The sequence below is a fragment of the Erigeron canadensis genome, chromosome 3, assembly GCF_010389155.1.
Source record: "Erigeron canadensis isolate Cc75 chromosome 3, C_canadensis_v1, whole genome shotgun sequence".
Classification (NCBI taxonomy): domain Eukaryota; kingdom Viridiplantae; phylum Streptophyta; class Magnoliopsida; order Asterales; family Asteraceae; genus Erigeron; species Erigeron canadensis.
In genome coordinates, this window is record NC_057763.1 from 32,313,886 (window position 1) to 32,334,555 (window position 20,670).

Here is a 20,670-nt window from a genome sequence, read left to right on the forward strand (position 1 = left end):
TTCGATTCATACCCGACTACTCTTCCTTCTTAGGGGGTGGGAGTGGTTTCTCCAACCCCAAAATTTCCCAAATATCCACATCACCATCTTCCAATAAAAACTCTTCACCTCAAACTTCCCTAATTCACCCCAAATTATCCCAAAATGGTGGTACCACTCACCTCAACCCCAATTTCCACATCATCTTTTTTATTTCCATTTATTTTTACTTAACAAAATCACAAATTATATTAAAATTAAAAACATACCCTTTTATTATATTAAAACAAAGAAACATTACATAATACTTAAAAAAAATAAACATTACATAATACTTAAAAACAATAAACATTAAATAATACTTAAAAAAAAAAGAAACATTACATAACACTAAAAAAAAAACTAATCATCGAGATACGCCAAACCTTGAGCCCATACGTGCTCCGTAAGATCATATCGAAGGCGATGGTGAAAATCTTCGTCAATCAACTCCGCATACACACTTTCATCGAACACCGGTTGCACTGGCGGGTCCATTATATGGACCGGTGAGATTGCCCTCCTGTCCCTCTTAATGATCATGTTGTGTAAGATAATACATGTATGAACATACTTTCCAATTTTGTCTTTCGTTAGAGGTCGTTGACGAATTTTCCATTTACCTTTGAGGACACCAAAAGCTCGCTCGACATCTTTTCTGGCCGCCTCTTGCAATTTCTTGAATCTTTTTTCCTTAGGGTCGGTTGGATACGGGTATGCTTTAACAAGTGTTGACCATTTGTGGTAGATCCCATCACTAAGATAGTAGCCACGTTTATAATCTCGGCCATTCACGTGGAATGAAGAATCCGAAGCCGTTCCGTTATGCGCTGTGACATACAAATCGGATTGGTTCAACACGTTGATGTCGTTGTTCGACCCCGGGACACCGAAAAAAGCATGCCAAATCCACAAATCTTGCAACGCGGTGATTTCAAGCATAATAGTTGGACCGTTGTGGTCACCCCTTGTGTATTGCCCTCTCAAACGTCTAGGACATGCCGACCACTCGACATGTGTGCAATCGATGCTACCAAGCATCCCAGGCATATGATGTCGAAGCTCGTGGGCCTCGAAGATGCGTACAACGTCGTGTGACGTCGGCCTGCGTAGGTACTCTCGGCTATACAACCGAATGATGGCGTCACAAAAATAATCAAGGGTCTCTCGTGCGGTTCTGGCTGCCATGCACAAGTACTCGTCATGCTCGTCTGGTGCGTTACCCGTCACGAGTTGCCTAACGGCGGATGTGCATTTCTGTATCGCCGTAAAACTTTTTCTTCCTCTTGCATCGTAACGTTCTTGGAAATACGGGAAGTTTGCTTCAATGTCGCGCACGATATCTAAAAACATGGTCTTGTCCATTCGAAACTTCTTTCGAAAGTAATCGTCTTCGTATTTTGGTTGTTGAACGAACCAATCGTTCAAAAGAGTATCAAGACCAATTTCCCGACGTCGGTCCATATACCGTCGAGTTTGAGGAGCACTAGAAGTTGCCGTATCTTCAAGAAAGTGTAATGCGTTAACAAAGAATTCCATAGAGCTATCGTTTGACTTGTCGGGAGAGTCGCTCGAATTATCCAAAATACCGGAAGCCATATTTTTTGGTGTTGGGTGTAAGAAATCAGTGATGAAAAGGTTGGGGTGTTTGAATTTTATAAAAATATAGTGAAAATGAGAGTATTTGTGTGTTGTTTTGGGAAGAAAATAGTGTATATATATAGAGAAAGATGTAAAAAAAAAAAAGGCAACGACTAGTTTCCCCGCTCCCCTCGCCACGTGTCCAGCCACGAGTGGTTCCTTTCCTGCGCGCGGGCCCCACTCCCCATTCTCTCTCCTCGGTGAACCTTCCCCGTTTTCGGCCATAAGTTCCCCACCCCGACCCCCTGGCGGCGGTGGTCCCACGCGGGGCCGGGGTTCACCGCACCTCACACCACATCCACTCCCACCCCCCTTATATCTATAATTGTTAACTTCATGCGTAATGCGTTCAAATGTATTTACTCTTCAGCTCATGTATTTAATTTGCATCTTTTGGTTGTATTATTACTTATTAGATGTTAGAAAATACTTGAGGGAAATCCTGTTTACCTTATTCAACCATTCGTAACTCGTGGCTTGACGCCGTCGTATTGTATCCAACATGCCGAGATCTTGGTGAGTAGCTCTTGTTGGTGCTGCCTCGGTGTAAGTTCTGACGTGTTGGCTTCCTGTTCATATATTTTATTTTCCAATGTTGTGTTAGTGTTTTGGTATGATGTGATACCAATAAATTAAGTTTTTAATATACGGTGTTTGTTAGATTAGTATATTGCTAATGAATCAAATTTTAATATTTGACCAATGAATGTAATTTAATGGTTAAAGTTTATTCAAACTTTACCTATATAATTGGGTCAACTCTAAGAAAATCTCAATATGTGGCTAATATAACATCAACAATTGAGTTCCATTGTAACGTTTTAGTGGGGTTAGTAGTGGTGTATCAATGATAAATCTTTTAAAAGCTAAACATTTAGGAATTCACATTTCAAGGCTTCATATGCGTGTATTATTGATGGATGAAATTCCTTCAAGTTATTATTTAACTTAAGTTAAAGAAAGAAAAATCTTGACTTTTGAATTAAAAGTAAGGGTAAAATACAATGATCATCTTTGAATTTTGGCTTTTGATTATAATTCAAGTGCCATAAGGCCTCAGCCAACAGGTCCTTCGTGACCCCTTCCTCAACCTCGTCGACGAAGAAGGCATTGGCAGCAAGTGTTCGTGGAGCTCGTTGATGGCTCCCCTTCGATGGGACGAACTTGGACGACGGAGGAAAGGAGCGTGCAGGTGGGCCAGCTTCCTTTTTTTTTTCTTTTGAATTTGTTTTGTATTTTTTTGTTTTTCCTTTTGATTTTATTTGTATATGTGTAGTATATATTTATGTATGTGAAGAAGAGAATTTGTATTTTAATGAAAATCAAACACATTTTATTATCACAACACATTACAATAAAAAAGACAATACAAAATAAAAAAAACATAGTACTTGATAAAAACACGAAATACATAATGATAAGATTACTCTTCATCCTCATCATCTTTAATTGACATTTTCCCTAAGCCACAGTAAACGCTTTCGTTTGCCCAGATATGTTGGTCCAAAAAAGTGGTATGGCTTGGTAAGTTAACCATTTCACTTTCGGCTTTCCAACACCTACATAACAAAAGTTGTTCGGATTCACTCCATATTTGTCTGGCCATATTGAAATAAAATGGATTTGAGAAGGATAAAAAATGATTTGAAAGAAGTTGTTGTGATATGATTTGAGTGTGTTAAGTTGAATATAAATAGGGGAAATAAAATAAAATACACTAGCCCTTTTTTTTCAAAATTAAAAATTCAAAATCAGTAACACGGGCCCCACAAACTGATAATAAAATAAAAGTTAATTTATTTTTAAAGTTATATAATTTTGTTAAATATAAAATAAAAATAAATTAAAAGTTGAGGAAGATTTGAGGAAGAGGTGAGGTTGGTAGTGAGTGAGGAAAAGATGTTTTAGGAGAGAGAAAAGCTGATGTGACAGTGAGGAAGAGGAATGAAGGTGTCGTGGGTTGGCAGAGGCCTAATACCTTTAACTTGACCTCTCAAGTTGAAAACAACTAACAACTTGAGAGAATCTCCATCTATTATTGATGGCCTTCGTATTATTAAGATTTTACGATTTCTAGTTTCAAATTACTAATTAAGCTCATTCTTTTAGCTTAACAACTAGTTTAGGGTGTTTTGATTAAAGCATTTATTTGACCATTAACACCTCCTAATATATTGTAAGTAATAAACCATTTTTAAGTAAAAGTTTGTTGTACTTTCCATTATAGCTTACTGGTTGAAAATCAGCTTTACATGTTGTAGGTTTTGAGTTCGAGATATAGTAAAAGATATTTAAAAGAATTTTACAACTAAAGTCCTCCAGTGAAGCAGGTTTGAGTTCTGCAGAGGGAGCATGGTTTTATTCCAATTAAATGTCGTGTCTTCGAGCAGTTTAGTTTGAGGTTTCTCCCCGTATTAGGTATTGAGGGTGAGGAGCTCTCTAGTGGGGACCCGGTTAAGACAACGTAAGCTAAATCCATATTACGAACAAATGATCCACATTTCCACACCTAAATATTTTTTTTTTTGCTTAAGCCCAAATTATTGGTCAAAGAGTTTTAAACAAATCAAATGCTTCGATGAAATTTTGAAGAAGAAAATTGAAAATAAATGATTGTTATAGATAATATAGATAATTAAGTTCACTTAAGGAATATAAATGGTTTGAAAAGCTCATGTATGTGTATATACTATACGTTGGAGAGAGATGAGTTCGATTTCTTTGATACTGTAAAACAAACCAAGGCTAATCCAAATTGCTCTTGTAAAAGATCTGCTACAGATGGAAGAAGGAAAACATCTAAGTCGACTCATGTCGATCTACCATAGATAATCATTTAAGGGTGGTCGATCAGGTATTCATGTGTATATGGTTACAAAAACAGTAATATCAACTTGAAAAATGCCTATATTCTCGTGATATTATTTAATTATTTTGCACACATTTATTGACTTTGTATTTACTAATTACTAGAGTATCATAATGATATTGAATCTACCAGTTTCTCGAGATACCATGAGATTTATTTGTTTGTATAAAATACATATGTGCAAAAATCATGTTACATGTTTTCATCATTTTGTTATTCTCTATATATATCTGTATAAATAGATAAAAATCTTAACTAAACCGAAATCTCTCCTTTTTTTCACGTTTTGAGACCTCATTACGCATTGCTTGATTGGTATACAGCTATTTAAAATTTTGATAAAAGAAATGACAAGAAAACCATTCTAACCAGCTGAAAACTATTCCTTTTAATTGCATATTCGAATATCAATTTAATACACATACTTAAGATAAAATGGGATATATATAGAAAAATGCTAAACAAATCCCTTAGGGCTTTACTTAACGTGCATAAAAAGATTGTACATTTTTATATTAAAAGTCCACCCCCTGAATTTTATAGTAAGTATACAACTAATTAATGCACTTTAACGAAAACCCTTAGATCTTCGTTTAGCAAAACTCATATATATATAGATCAATATTATTGATTCAATTAATATACTAGAGTTATACACTTATACCCGCGCGATGTGGTGTCGACGAGTTGTGGTGGCGCGCAACGACGGTGAGGACGGATGGTGGTGACAGCGGCGGTGGCGGTGCTGGCGATAGTTTAGTTATTGATATAATGGAGTTTTATATAATGGAGTTTTGATAAATTATTGAAACTGATTGAATTGTATGTATTATTGAATTGTAAGAATTACCGTATAAGGCTATAAGCTATATATATTACAATAAATAAAGTAAATCAATAAATATGATAGAAAAAACCATCTCCCATGTAAGAGGTTTTGTATTTAAGCCTTGTGAAAGACATATGAATTAAGTCTCTTTATGAGGGCTTAGTTTGGGTATACCCAGATTCAAGTCTGAGAGGACAGGGTTTACTGCTATTAATCGTCATGCCTTCGGGCGGATTAGTAAGGGGGTTTTCCCCCATCGGGTATATGAAATAGGCAATTCTACTTTAATGGAGCTCTCTAGCACGGAACCGGTTAAGACAACGTATGTTAGACCTCTCGCTGTCGAATCACGATACGAAGTTTCCAAAGAAATTCACTTTTAAATAGATAAATAAATAAATATGATAGAAAAATCAAGTTTCATATAAAAAAAAGTTAAAAGAGTCCGGTGCTCTTAATCTCAGGTGATGATTAGTGGACCAAACAAGTTTATCTCACATAAACATAAATAACAATAGCAATAAAGTACAAGTGTTCAACCGCAAGGCATGTACATATGTTTTGGTTGAAAGATATTTATTACGAGTAGTTTAAATAGATAAGTTATATTCGGTAAAAATAGGTAGTTGTAGTTTGTAGTTTTATCTTTTAGTTGAAGTTGTAAGCTGTATTTTTTTAACCAAACCTATTAGTTAGAGAGTTTTTTTTTTATAATTTAAAAAAGTGACTGGTATGGGAATTATAACTTTAAGAGATATTAGATTAAAAAGTTTTATCGAAAAACTACATCATGAAACGCTATTTCAAGTAGCGTTTCGTTTCGAAGCTTTTTCTTTCATATAAAAGTTAAAGTTAATTATATCCAAATAAAACTTTTAACATAATAGAAAATTTTTATTCAAATTTAGAAATTAGTACTCTCCAAAACCTTTCAAAAAGTTCCTGTTAAATACTTAAATATGTCCATAGTCCATTGAAGGTTTATAGAGAATTTTAATCATAGAAAGAAAAAAAAAATTATTTGCAAAGTGGGGTAACTCCATTAATACACAGGAGATACATAGTTTCCCAACTCAGTTCGACTTTGGTTCTACCATATCTAACACAATCTTAAATGCTCCATTATTTGTCTCCTTTTTTGTGGGCCTTTTTTCCACTTACATCATTCATGTTGGGGGTACCATCTCATACCTAACGTCCCTAACAAAAAAGATTTATATGCGATATTAACAAATATGTTCATCTCTTTGAAATTTCCTTTTAACTTTTTCTTCTTTTTATAATAAATATTAAATTTTACAAAGAAACGAAAAGCAAACGGCCAATAAACTTGCCGTTAACCTTTTATGAATTGTATAAAAGTTATTCAAACTGTAATTAAACATTTACATTTAATTGACTTTCGGTTTTATTATAGGCTTCCAAGTCAAACAAGCTATGGGATAAAAAAGATTTTGGTTGTGAAAAGGTAATGTTGATACAACAGTATTTTCACTAAATGATATTACAATTACAATAAAATATAAATTTGAGTACAGTTGATCATTCGTTGTTAGCCAAAATTTTTATAAATAACAAATTTTAATACAGTTAATTATATGTTATCAAAAAATTTTAATTAAATTAAATTTTGTCGTACAGATGATATACTTTTTGATAAATTGCCGAATTTGATGGACTCGACTATGTTGACATGTGTAGTATTCCAAAGTGGAAAAAATTGGTGATAGAGATTTTTGGGGATATGGTACATCCTACTCAGCAACCTCTATGTTGTAAATCTAAAGATAATTGTACCATCATTACCATGATGGCCCACTAGTTAATTGATTTATTTGTGAAAATTATGCCTATATAAACCCTCCATCTTTCTTTCATTCATCATTGTGTTCTATTCCCACCTCATTTGCAACACTTTTTTCTCATTCATTTTACACCCTTTAAGTTTTCTTAATGGCTTCTTTGATACAAGAAACTTGGGCAACCATCAAAACTCACCAAGAGGATTTTGATGATTTTGAGTCCTTGGAAATCGATGACACCCTTTTAATGTCGTTACTCGACGAACCACACGTCGATGACGAGTGTGACAACGAGAAATTATCGAGTGTAATCCGGTCTTTAGAAGCCGAGATTAAGCCAATTGTGATTGATGATCATGATATGAGTTTGGACCTAGAATGGAATGTTGATTGGGAGGGTGTTCATCAATTTTCAACAACAAATCAAAACTATTCGAAATCACAAGATATAGAATATAATTGGATAGAAATGGATGATATGTATATTCAAGGATACGAAGATGGCATGGGTGGAATAATCGAGTTTGATGGTGTTAAAGATTATTCCCAAATTTCTTATGGAAATAGTATTGAGGAGCATGGTTATGGTGCCTTATGGCAAGAAAGTAATTGATGGAATTCTCTATAGAGGGTATAGTAGTCCATATATATTTTTATTGATTGATGGAACTCTTTTTTGTAAATCAACTTGTAAGGTTTGTTGATTTCAATTGGCCTCTTTTAGTACATCAATTAACTAAATATAAAAGAAAATATTTAATTAACTATTGGTATTAACCTAGTGCCTTTATATATTACAAATTTACAAGGCTTACACTGTTACTTATGGTTTAAACTTTGTTAACTAGTTTTTTCTCTTAGAATTAGATCATCGTTGTTAATAAGATGATGTAAACTCCCTTTAAGGCCGGTGCTCTAATAATTCATCAACTGAACTTTATATGAAGTTCTATTTAAATACTCCTAGATGCAATCTTGAAAGTGTAAGAAAATGTTTGTATATAATCACACGATATCCTATATAAAAAACGCAAACTTAAAACTTCATATAAAAAAGATTCGTCTTTCCTTAAAAATATCATTGAATAAGAAAATCCTTATTCATATACATGTTTTTTTTGGTTTTTTTTTTTCACACAACGAGTTAGTTGCTACCTCCTAATAATCCACTCCTACAAATGTAGGAAGTGAGATTTGAACTATGGTGAATTTCCTCAAGGTCAAAGACCTTACCAATAAGACACCAACCCATTGACATTCATATGCATGTTTTATGTTTTATATAGATGTACAAAGTATCAAGTATGTAAATGACGAATTTGATTCTTCTTTGTCCACCTTCCTTCACGTCAACTAATGCTAATAATATGCAAAGAACATATTCGCATGTCATTCCATATGTTCATGGAAAAAAGTATAGAACGTAATTAAACAGAGTTTCATAGTGTTTATTCTCTTTTTTCCTTATATAAAAAGTCCTCATATGCTGGCTGCTTAAGAAATTCGATATTGGTTCCGATGAAGGGTAAAAAACGACATCTTATGCATTACATCTTTATAAATTACACATATTTTAAAATAGTTTCTTTTACATATGTGGACAAACAAAATCAGATAGAGAAAGAGAAAGTAAATGTTTTAAATATTTTTATAGGCGTGGATTGAATATCACAATGAAAAGTTTAAACCAAGTTTTTTAAACCGGATCCATGTTAGAAATGTCCCTAGTAGGAGGAAAAATCCGCTAATATCACCCAAGGACTCGACAACTTATTAATTAGGGGTAAACTTTCTTATGAGCTATTAACCCGTGGATTTCTTGTTATTAGATCACTTGATACGGAATACCTGGGTGATTTCCGTTAAAAAAAAGTTATATAGGACCACATGATCGATAAACAGAAATTAGGTTTGATTGACACCACACCAAAAGGATATGGGTAACCAATTAGCTAAAAAAGGAAGAGAAAAAGAACCATTACCCAAACGAAAAGATGGATCTTCCAAGATAAAGATCAACACATACTCCACGAAAACAAATCACATCAAGTTTTAAACGTCAACTCTAGCTTAAACCAATATGGACCACTGGTTATTCCTTCTCATATTAGGAAAAGAGTATCTACTTTATGTCTACTCCCGTACACATTAATTTAGTATAATAAATTCAATTTAAAGACGCAACTTGAAGATTTGTCAAATGGGTTCATTATCACCAAAACTTGTCAAAATCAGTGGGTTTATAAACACAAGAATTAAATGTATGGATACAAAATCAATGACTCTATAAACTAAATTATATTAGTAAAATATCCGCGCAATGCAGCGATAAAGACGGTCTAATAATGGCGGCGACTATTGGTGGGGTTGATAACGTCAAATGATATAACTTAATGTAAATGTAACTGATGTAAAAATAACAGTAAATATATTAATAGATAAGATTTTAAGTGATATATTATGCAACTGTTTAAACTTATAGTCTAATTGATTTTACATTGCATTTGAGGTTTTGTAATTCATTTATGAGATTTATATAACTTTGTAAGCAATATTAATTGGTATTGTCCTACCAAATCTTGTATAGGAGCATCAAACATTCATTCACAGCTCGTGGGCTGGTTGATTTAAATGTTCATGCTCATTCGTTTAGTTACACAAACAAAATTCGTGTTAATCTTTGTTTTACTTCACTAATTAAATAAATATATCATTAATGAACTTTCACTCAACATTTCATGAATGATTCATCAAAGGTTCCATTTGTTTACAGATATTCAAGCCAACTAAGAACAGACTTGAAAAAAGTCGGTTTAAATTTGTGTATTCTTGACCCGGTACACTATTTAACCCGCCAATCTGAGCTGTTACATCTAACCCAACACTTTTTTAAATCAAAATTTGAATTAGAAATATATATACATTTTACCCTTTCAAAGTATAAGTTTATACATTAATAATATCTAAAATCTACAATCATCTCGTCTATATTTTTCTTTTCTTTACTTCTTCTTCTCCTATCATTTAAAAAGTTGTTTCGTTACTTCCACTTCATATTTTTCTAACAATCTGACCTGAAATAACCCGTTAAACAACTAAACTGTATGACTTATGCATTAACTAGGTCACTTGGGTCAGGTTGCAGATTGTGAAGATTGAAACTTTTTACCATAAACATAGCTCTAATAACAACCCATCAACTTGATAGCCTGAACCTAACAATCCGTACCCGACTCAATTGCTATAGCCCTAATAACAATCAAACAAAAAACCACCCGGATTGGGCTTGTCCAATTGATTTGGGCCGGTAGTAACATATGTTCCGACAAATCCAACATGGAGTATCATGCAAAGTTAAGGAAACACACGTGTCGGTATCCAATTAGCTAAAGCTGGATTGGAATTATCTGTTAGCATACCCGCGTGTGTGTACTATTTTCCAACGGCGGTGCAATTTTTAATCAAAAGTCCACCTGATCATAAAATCCACCAAAACCACCCTCCAAAAAAAATTGTTTTTTTTTTTTTTGCAAACAAGTACTCATATAATATAATTAAAATGAGTGAAGCATACAAGGATCATACCTATGAAGATGAACAGCAGCAGCAGCAGCCACCATTGCCGCCATATCAGTATGGAACTTTCCAAGGCGTTAGCAACTATCCACCGCCGCAGCCAGCGCCGGTGATGGGTTTCCCGCAGCCAGCACCACCCCCCGGAGCTACTGGCAACCCTTATGTTCATGGTTACCAGGCTGTTACAGGTATTAAATTTTCATTTTCTTTTTATTTTTTGAGTAAAAAATTAAAAAAAGAAAAAGAAAAAAGAAGTAATGAGGTTGTTATTATATAATTGTTGTGGATCTAGTGAGTTACTTATGAATGTGGAAATGTGAATGATCAAAATGTTACAATAAGGTTAAGGGTGTGTTTGGCAAGGACTTTTTAGAAGTCTTTTGGTATTTCTTGTTTCTTTTACTGATCTGTTTAGAGTGGAAACCAAACTGGTCCTAATTTATAAAAATAAAATAAAATAAAATAAAAAAAACCTTAGCTCCAGTTACTTTTGTCAAACATAAATGTATGGTGTTGAACTATAGCATGTCAATTGTTTTGTCACTTGGGTAAAGGTGTTTCTTTTTATTTTTTAATATGGATAGTGTAAAGGTGTTTCTTTTTATTTTTTAATATGGATAGTTTATATGTCAGTATATGTGTGGGTGCAGTGGCGGAACCAGGATCGTATGTGACCCTTAACACAAATTTTTTCGCTAGCTTCGTACCGCTGCAAAGTAACGATAACGTTTAGATTGTTACAACTTTTAGCACTTTATTAAGGATTTTTGTCTATTTTTGGTGGGTTTTAAGAGTTTTTGGTACTTTTGGTTGTAAACTTTTCATATTTATTAGCACAAATACATCTTTATAAGTTATATTGATAAGAAAATCTTTCGAAAGTTTAAAATTAGTTACATTGACCGGTATCCGATATTTATATGACCCGTAGCATTAATAAAAAATACATCATTTTTTAGAAAAATTATACTACAAAATTTTAACGGACCTGTAGCCCGGGCTACCCCTCGTTTCAAGGTAGTTCTGCCGGTGTGTGGGTGCAGCATATGGAGTTGCAGTAACATGTCCTGAGCATCCTTAAAATTATATATTTTTTTGAAGATATAAAATCAAGTTCAATTGAGATGGATCATTAATGTCTAGGCTAAAACTTAGAGGGTTTGTCTAAGTTGTCTTACTTATTAGCCGTATTGGCTTATCGAAAGTTAAAAAAACCATTAAGCCTTTATTTTCTTCTAGTTTTACAAGCTTAATGGCTTTTTAAACGGTAAGCTTAGCTTAATGGCTTTTTCAACGTTGGATAAGTCACCATTAACTAAAGAAATAAGTAGTGATTGAGTTTAGTATTGTTGGTTTAACAGTCAACGAGTAATGGAAGCTTAATACGATCAGAAAGTAGTATGGCAAAATCTTATCATTGTTAGCGAAGCAGGGGTACCTAGGCACATTTCACAGATAGTTTGTTGTCGTAAGTTTTATGAAAGTTTACAATAAGATAGATGTTGCGTATATGAAACTTTTGATATGGTGTACCAGGTTATGCAGTTGCTGAAGGAAGACCAGTAAGAGAAAGGCGTCTTCCATGCTGTGGCATTGGTTTAGGGTGGTTCTTGTAAGTAAACTCGTTAAATTTCAAAAAGTCAAATACTTTTGGCTATTTGGTATTCAATGACATTAGCTAAATGGCATTTCAATCTTATATGTTAAAAAAAAGGATAATGGAAGGAACCCTATCCCCAGTACCACAGTTTGATTCCCATGGACTCGCCCCCATATGAGCCATATTATGTCGTTACAATACATCCATCCTAATTCCGACATGTAAATTGCATTTGTCAATTACATTGACAATTTTTTTCCGCTTGATCATAAATTCCCACCAAACTTGATTAGCATTGTTGTTTTCAAAGGTTTATCATTTGTGTGAAAAATTCTATGTTATGTTGATGCCCAATAAGCTATACTTTTGATACAATACGTTGCTAATTGGTACTCATTAAGCTATTATATATTACTGTTTAACTAATTGTGATAAAAAAGACAAATGTTTGGTCAATTTGATCCTGGGCTGATTCTTCTTGAAGGTTAATTCTTGGTTTCTTCTTGGCTGCTATACCTTGGTATATTGGAGCATTCATTTTAATATGTGCTAGATATGATCACCGCGAGAAACCTGGATACATTGCGTGCTTAATTGCTGTAAGATATTGCCCCTCTCTGCCCTTGCATTTGTTCGAAAGTTTCCAGATAATTTATTTGGGTTTTAAATCTGATGTTAGTAATAAATTATACGCATCATTTCTTTTCTCTCTTTTTTTTTTGGCAGGCTATTCTTGCAACGATTGTTGTGTTATTTGGAGTTACAAATGATGACTGGGACTGGGACTTCGACTGGTAGAGTCTACCTAAGACGGCAAAGTGGGTTGTACAGGGTTATGAAAAGGGATTGATGCATATATGGAATCAATTCCGTTAGAGGTTCCCCCTCAATTTCTGTTGCAATTGTGGTGTATTTCTGTGTGAATCATGAAAATAAATAATTACACTATTCGTTCGACCATGATTGTTACAGGTAATTCCATGAAATTGTGTTCAGGTTCTGCCATTGCATCTTTAGCTTGTACATGTATTAGTAGCCTTCACTTTGGTATACCTTTTAATCAGTGTATGTTACTACATGGCCGATTGTTAGTAGTTATATGAGATTCAAATTCCAGTATGTTCAACACCTCTTCTCCAAACAGCTCTTGAAAGCTGTATATGCACCCCTTTGTTTTAGAATAGAAGAGAGTAGCAACTCGATAATGTATAACAAAATAAGAAGTATCCATCATTCTGCGGTTTACTTTTAACAGTCAGCACCTCTGGGCTCTACCATTTTTACCTTTTTACTACTCATTTGCACTTACGCAAATAGCAACACACTCATCCAAAGGTCGGATATTGCTTAATTGCTTTCAAAAGAACCCGGCTATAAAATTATTCAAGATATTAAAAGCCCTTAAAAGCCACAAGTAAAATACCAAGAACTCTCATTTTAGGAGCTTTTCTTAAGACATCATCAAATGACATGGAATAACCAAAAATTCAACATAAGGTGTGATGGCGTTGTCCAAGGTTGAGAAACTCGGGATCGGATCGGCGAGGGGGAGAGTCGTGAGTTTTTAAATACTCGGATCGGAATCGGGGAGAACCCGAATCAGGTTTTTATATAAAAAATTTATAGTTTTTAAAATTATATGAAATAAACTTCAAACTAAAAAGCATAATTGTTTAAAAACTTTAATATAATACTTCAAAGTTCAAACTTCATTCATTAGAAACATAAACTTAAACTAATTTAGGATTTATACTTAAAAATTTTTTTTGACCAAAGTTGACCCGAGTTTTGATCCGATCCGGTCGATTCTTGACCGATCCGACCAATTTTTGACGAGTTTGACAGAGTTTTACAAGCAACCAAATCTTTGACCGAGTTTTCACCCGATTAGAGCCAACTCGACCCATTTAACCCAGATTCTGATCCCGAGTTCTTGGCCAAGTTTTACAACACTGGCGTTGTCACATTGCTCTGTGTGTGTGCCAAATACATAGAACATGATTAAAGCGCAAACTAATCTAGTTTAAGTTCAAAGCAATGTAGCAAGTTATTATTTCACAATTTATATGGTCTACCATAAAAATCCACCAGATATGACTCCAAACTTGAAAGCAATGAGCCATCTTAAGCCAAACAAGAGTAAAAAAAAACCCCATGTACTAAGAAAACAATGATAGTTTACCATCATTTTTGATATTTATACAATTATACCAATATACTTTGCATTGAACCGTTTATATAAAAGTATAAGAGAAATGTTAAACAAACAAATAAATTACAAACATAAAATTACAAATTGATTCTTTTTTCTCTTTCATGCTTTTCTCTCTAAATTCTATTAGTCACACCTAGATTTGTAAATTTTTGTTTGTAATTTATTTATAACTCTAGCATCACTCAAAGTATAAAAGGTTAAGTATCCCGTAAGTAACTTTACAACTTTTTTATATTATGAGTATGCATAAAAAATTTTTAAACATTTCATGTAAGTATCTCGTGTTTATATAAAAATATATACGTGACAATTATATGAGTTGCCCACATAGAAATTTTTGATTGGTCAAAGAAAAATTTTACATTAAGTGTTCAATTCAACGAGATACTTATATAAAGTGTTCAAAGTTTTTGATGTATACACATTAAAAAAAGTTGCAAAGATGGTATCTTGATACAAACATACTTACATTTACTGAAAACTTCCAGACTGTTTATAAATATATGAGAAAATGTTATACGAGTATGATCTTAATAACACTACATTCACACCAATTTTCATAAATATTTAACAGCCTCTTGAATTTTAGGCTTCTCAGAAAAACATAGTATATAATATTATTATCATATAAATTATCTCTGGTCTTTGGCTTTAATTGTTTATGAGGTATACCTTATACAAATGTAATGTTATCTCTGGTATCTTTGTTGTATATGGCACAATTATGTTGTGAAAATATCACTCTCATCACCACCTTATTAACTAGCCCAGCTAATTACAGTTGAAGTTATTCCTTGTTCAGTAAGAGTAATTACATTTTCAAATTAGGAAGGGGTGGCCAATGTTCAGGTTTCTTAAGTTAGATGCCTTTTCATGCCAAACTGAAAACCAAAACATATAAAACAACTACTATACCCAGCATTTAACAAAACCAAGAACTTTTTTTCTTATAACATCAGTTCAGTCTTTCAGAGAATTGAGGCACAAAACAAACTTCATATAAACAAATTTTGACAAACCCAGAATTTTTTTTCCTTTTAACTTTCCTCTCAAAAAATTTCAAGGAATTTTCTATAAACAAATATGTTAACAATAACTTAATATGAATGTGTAGATACATATGGGGGAGTTCCCTGATTTATTAAAGAAAAAAACAAGGGACACAACATAAGAACAAACCCTTAAAAATTAAGAGTCTGCCCTCCCATATAATAATATCAAATAAATATAGGCCGGGTGAAATAGAGATCTTATATTTATCACAAGACCTCATTGGATCAGCCATTTCTTTCATATATTAAAAACCAACATAAAACTGTATTATATTAAAATATAAAAAAAAACCCATTTATTTCTTATATATGTAAGACCTTAATTTATGAGAAAAAGCAAGAAGGAAGCTTGCTAATACAGAAAATAAACCAAGGACTGATTTTGTTATATGCCGGCAACGGAACTCAAACGTCATGGCGTCGTACGTTTGGTTCTCTCAAAAGGCAATATCTCAAGTTCTATGGTTGCGTTTGTGTTCCCAATTTATAGGGTCTTCTTTTCATAACCCTAATATTTCATGGCCCATTTGATTTTTTTTGCAGTTGGGCTGGGCTGTTACACCACTTTTTGGGCTTTTGAATATCCGTTTACCTATATTAGATTTTGAATATGATAATGATAATCGTTTATAAAAAATGTTCATTAAGAATCCTCTTTTCCAGCAAGTCGAGTCGAGCATTAGATTTATAAGTTAGCTCGTTAAAATTTCAAGTAGTTTTATTTTTCTTTCTCATTTTTTATCTAAAAGTTCGATTTAGAGGAGAATGTTTGTTGGGTTAATTTTGAGTTCGGGTCAACAAGTCAAAGTGACATTTAATTAGTACGAGACTACGAGGCAGTTAGTTTGCAAGTTGTTTTAGTATGGTTCTGTTTTGCACGTAGGTAGAATGTGGTCATTGTTTGACCAGGTAATTAGGAGTCAAAGAAGTGGCAAATGCATAGCCACGTTTCTAGGAAGTTAGAGTCAGTTATTTTCTTCTCTATTTAAACATGTATTATTCTCTTTTATGAATGCAGCAAGTTTCCAACCTAGAGTTTTGTTTGTAGCACCATTCAAGAAAACAACAATATTATTGAAGATACATTCGAATTACAATAATAAAATTACAAGTAAATTAAGTACTACTAAACTATAGAAGAAAGCAAAATAAATAACAGAACAGTTGCAGAAAGAAAGGCAAAAACAGGCTGAGGATGTGGTTAAACCAAGGTCCCTTAAAACTGATTTCGGGCCACCCAAGTGAACCCGACAATTTCTCAAGGTACAACAGCCAAAGCAGATTGTACTGCCGGAGTCAACCACAACCCGGAATTATACCTTCAAGAACAATACGAAATGAAGAAAGTGAAAGAAATTCTGGTTGATGATCTAGATTGAGAGAGTGTTTGTGTTGTTGAACTACCAAAAAACACCACTAAGTATAGTTTATATACATATAAACTGGTTAGTGGATGTTTTAGTGGGACACATGTTGGTTTGCATGGTTAAACAACATGTGTTACACTTAAGACTAACTTAAGTGTCCTGCCAGGTGCAAGGCCGAGCCATAAACGACACTAAAACGCCACATTACGCCTCATCGCCCCCGGTCCCGGTCTCGGGCGCGTCGGGTGCTTCGCACCCTCCTAGCCCACTTCGGGTGTAGCCCCTTATAAGGAATTATAATTCCTCTAATACTCCTTCTTATAAACACATTTAATGTTTATTCTTCTACCAATGTGGGACAAACTCACATTAGTTAATTACACTTTCAACTCCTTTTAACATATCTATTAACTTGGATATTCTATGTTATTACATAAAATTTCCAACAATACCCCACATTAATAGATATGGTTATTATAGATAAATCCCGACAGTCAAGTATTGCAGGATAAGTAGGTGTTACCCTTTGAACTTTCCTTTGTGAGTGCACTTAGTCTCTTAGCAGTTAGTAGAACTTGATGTCTTTGAACTAACTCCTTTTACGTAGACGTTATTGCACATCACACAATACTTTCCCTAGTCTGGTTAACCCCTCACTTTCGTGTCCGTTATGGTCATGGAACACTATCCTGGTTCTGCGAGAGCTCTAGGAATTGCGCCCCCACAATTCCATTCGAAGCGACCACACTTCTCTCTAACATAGGTGATTGCTCACAATCATTAAAAGCTATAAGCTTAACCTCTATGATATCACTGATTTGAGATAGGAATGGGCTAGGAAAATTTGCAACTCACTTTATTGTGGTGGGTTCTCCCCCCACAGTGACTATAAACTCCCTTTGATGTTTGGGGTGCTCCCCCATAATGACCTCCTTTATTCGTACAATTAGGTTGTCCTATTGAACCTAGATCATTGGATCTCCATTTACATCTAGGTTAGGTTTTCCTTCGTACAAATTTACTCAATGGGCTTTAGCCCCATTCCTCTCGATGACTTATAAACTGCCTCACTACTTAAACCTTTAGTTAGCGGATTCACAAAGTTATCCTTTGACCTCACATAGTCAACAGTGATAACCCCTGTTGTGAGCAGTTGTCTTATACTATTATGCCTACGACGAATATGTCTTGACTTTCCATTATACATTGTATTTTGAGCTCTACCAATAGCCGATTGGCAATCACAATGTATACAAACAGCCGTTAACGGCTAACGGCTTTGGCCATCTTGGAACATATTCCAAGAAATGTCGTAGCCATTCTGCTTCTTCTCCAGCTTTATCCAATGCTATAAATTCAGATTCCATCGTGGATCTAGCAATTAGTGTTTGCTTGGACGATTTCCAAGTTATAGCTGCTCCTCCAAGAGTAAATACATATCCACTTGTGGATTTGGAATCTTTTATATCGGATATCCAATTAGCATCACTATATCCTTCCAATACAGCTGGATCTCGACCAAAATGCAGCTCATAATTCTTTGTATATCTCAAGTATCTTAGTAACCTAGTCATAGCCTTCCAATGCCCCGAACTAGGATTACTAGTATATCTACTTAGCCTACTAACAACATAGGCTAAGTCAGGCCTAGTACTTGTCATGAGATACATTAAGCTGCCAATTACCCTTGAGTACTCCAATTGAGCAACATCTCCACCTCTGTTTTTCGATAGGTGTTGCGTGGTATCTATTGGAGATCGAGCGACTCTTGAGTCCTCGGGACTGAATTTCTCAAGGATCTTGTCCACATAGTGAGATTGACTTAACACTAGACCATCTTGGGTTCGAGTAATTTTCATTCCAAGAATGACATCTACTAAACCCATATCCTTCATGTCAAATCTCGCCTTTAACATGTCTTTGGTAGATTTGATCATACTATCATCACTACCCACAATGAGTATGTCATACTATCCCTTAGATATGTCTTTGACATAAACACATTTATCACACTCATTAATCCTGAAACCATTGTCGAGCATGACTTGATCAAACTTTTGGTGCCATTGCTTTGGAGCTTGTTTCAATCCGTATAAAGACTTGACAAGTTTACAAACTTTGTCCTCCTGGCCAGGAGCGAAAAAACCCTCAGGTTGTTCCATATATATTTCTTCATCAAGCTCACCATTGAGAAAGGCGGTTTTTACATCCATTTGACGTATTTCCAAATTTCTCAATGCTGCAATCGCAAGCATCAATCTGATCGAAGTTACTCGAGTTACAGGCGCATATGTGTCAAAGTAATCAAGATCTTTCTTTTGTCTATATCCTTTGACCACAAGTCTTGCCTTGTACTTATCAATAGAGCCATCAACTTTCATCTTTTTCTTGAATATCCAACGATGTTCAAGTGGTTTACAACCAGGTGGAAGACGAACTAATTCCCAAGTATGATTCTTCAAAATAGAATCAATTTCACTCTTGATGGCTTCTTTCCATTGAGGCGCTTCTTGTGAAGTAACCGCTTCATGATATGTTTGAGGTTCACTCATAACCATATAAGAAACAAAATCAGGCCAGAAAGATTTTTCAATCTTTTGCCTTTTGCTTCTTTGCGGTTCTACTTCTTCTTCCTCTGATTGTTCTTGATGATCATCTGGAACAATCTTATCAACCGGAGTTGATGTAGAAGCTTTTCCTCGATCCAAACGAGGAAAAACATTTTCAAAAAACAAAGCATTTCTTGACTTAAGTATACTGTTTTTGTGTATTTCTGGGTTCTTAGACTCATGTACTAGAAACCGATATGCACTACTATGTTCAACAAGATTTGAGGATTCACAATCGCTACCATGCTTAGCATATCCTATGAATACACAATCAACAATTTTTGGTCCTATCTTTTGAACTTTAGGTGGTGGAACCACCACCTTTGCTAAACACCCCCACACTTTCAAGAACTTATAGGATGATTTTCTATTAAACCATAACTCATAAGGTGTAACATCCTTTTTTTTTAAAGGTATTTTGTTCAAAAGATAGTTTGCTGATAAAACTGCATCTCCCCACATATCTTGTCCTAAGCCCAAGCTTATTAACATGGCATTCATCATCTCTTTAAGAATTTGATTTTTCCTTTCAGCAATGCCATTTTGTTGTGGGGGATAAGGAGCTGTTTGCTCATGGATAATACCATTTTGAGCACAAATTTCAGCAAAAGGAGAAACATATTCACCTCCTCTATCGCTCTTTAATCTTTTAATCTTTTTGTTGAGTTGATTCTCAACTTCATTTTTGTACAAGATAAACTTATCTATTGCTTCATTCTTGCTCTTTAGCAAGTATACATAGCAATATCTTGTACAATCATCAATAAAGGTAATGAAATATTTGTTACCACCTCGAGTGGGAATCGATCTAAAATCACATACATCGGTATGGATTAAATCAAGTGGCTCGGTGTTTCGTTCAATGGATTTGAAAGATTTCGTGGTTTGTTTAGCTTCAACACAAGTTGGACATTTAGAATTAGAATCAATGTTAAAAGATGGTATACAAATTAACTTAATTAAACGACGCATTGAATTAAAATTCACATGTCCAAGACGATTATGCCAAATATTAGAAGACTCAATCAAATAAGCGGAAGTAGAAGCATTTTCATTCACTTGCTTAATAGGTACAACATTGAGCTTAAACAT

The 20,670-nt window shown here is 34.2% G+C and overlaps 3 protein-coding genes across 3 annotated transcripts; 2 read left to right on the forward strand and 1 right to left on the reverse strand.

Moving 5' to 3' along the window:
- Positions 1-381: 381 nt before the first annotated feature.
- LOC122591935 lies at positions 382-1,617 on the reverse strand. The gene has a single exon (XM_043764158.1). The coding sequence runs from the start codon at positions 1,615-1,617 to the stop codon at positions 382-384; it is 1,236 nt and encodes a 411-aa protein (XP_043620093.1).
- Positions 1,618-7,229: 5,612 nt separating this feature from the next.
- Positions 7,230-7,923, forward strand: LOC122593194. Its single transcript, XM_043765566.1, has one exon. The coding sequence runs from the start codon at positions 7,311-7,313 to the stop codon at positions 7,770-7,772; it is 462 nt and encodes a 153-aa protein (XP_043621501.1). The 5' UTR covers positions 7,230-7,310; the 3' UTR covers positions 7,773-7,923.
- A 2,691-nt stretch (positions 7,924-10,614) lies between these two features.
- On the forward strand, positions 10,615-13,335 carry LOC122594313 (60S ribosomal protein L18a-like protein). The gene is made up of 4 exons (XM_043766791.1): positions 10,615-10,923; positions 12,272-12,347; positions 12,820-12,934; positions 13,062-13,335. The coding sequence occupies exons 1-4, from the start codon at positions 10,719-10,721 to the stop codon at positions 13,131-13,133; spliced, it is 468 nt and encodes a 155-aa protein (XP_043622726.1). The 5' UTR covers positions 10,615-10,718; the 3' UTR covers positions 13,134-13,335.
- Positions 13,336-20,670: the final 7,335 nt, after the last annotated feature.

Bases quoted from the DNA above. Each gene is read 5' to 3' on its own strand.
- LOC122591935 (XM_043764158.1), bottom strand. From the start codon at position 1,617: ATGGCTTCCGGTATTTTGGATAATTCGAGCGACTCTCCCGACAAGTCA.
- LOC122593194 (XM_043765566.1), top strand. From the start codon at position 7,311: ATGGCTTCTTTGATACAAGAAACTTGGGCAACCATCAAAACTCACCAA.
- LOC122594313 (XM_043766791.1), top strand. From the start codon at position 10,719: ATGAGTGAAGCATACAAGGATCATACCTATGAAGATGAACAGCAGCAG. The intron at 10,924-12,271 runs GTATTAAATTTT...ATGGTGTACCAG, and splicing joins TGGTTACCAGGCTGTTACAG to GTTATGCAGTTGCTGAAGGA. The intron at 12,348-12,819 runs GTAAGTAAACTC...TTCTTCTTGAAG, and splicing joins ATTGGTTTAGGGTGGTTCTT to GTTAATTCTTGGTTTCTTCT.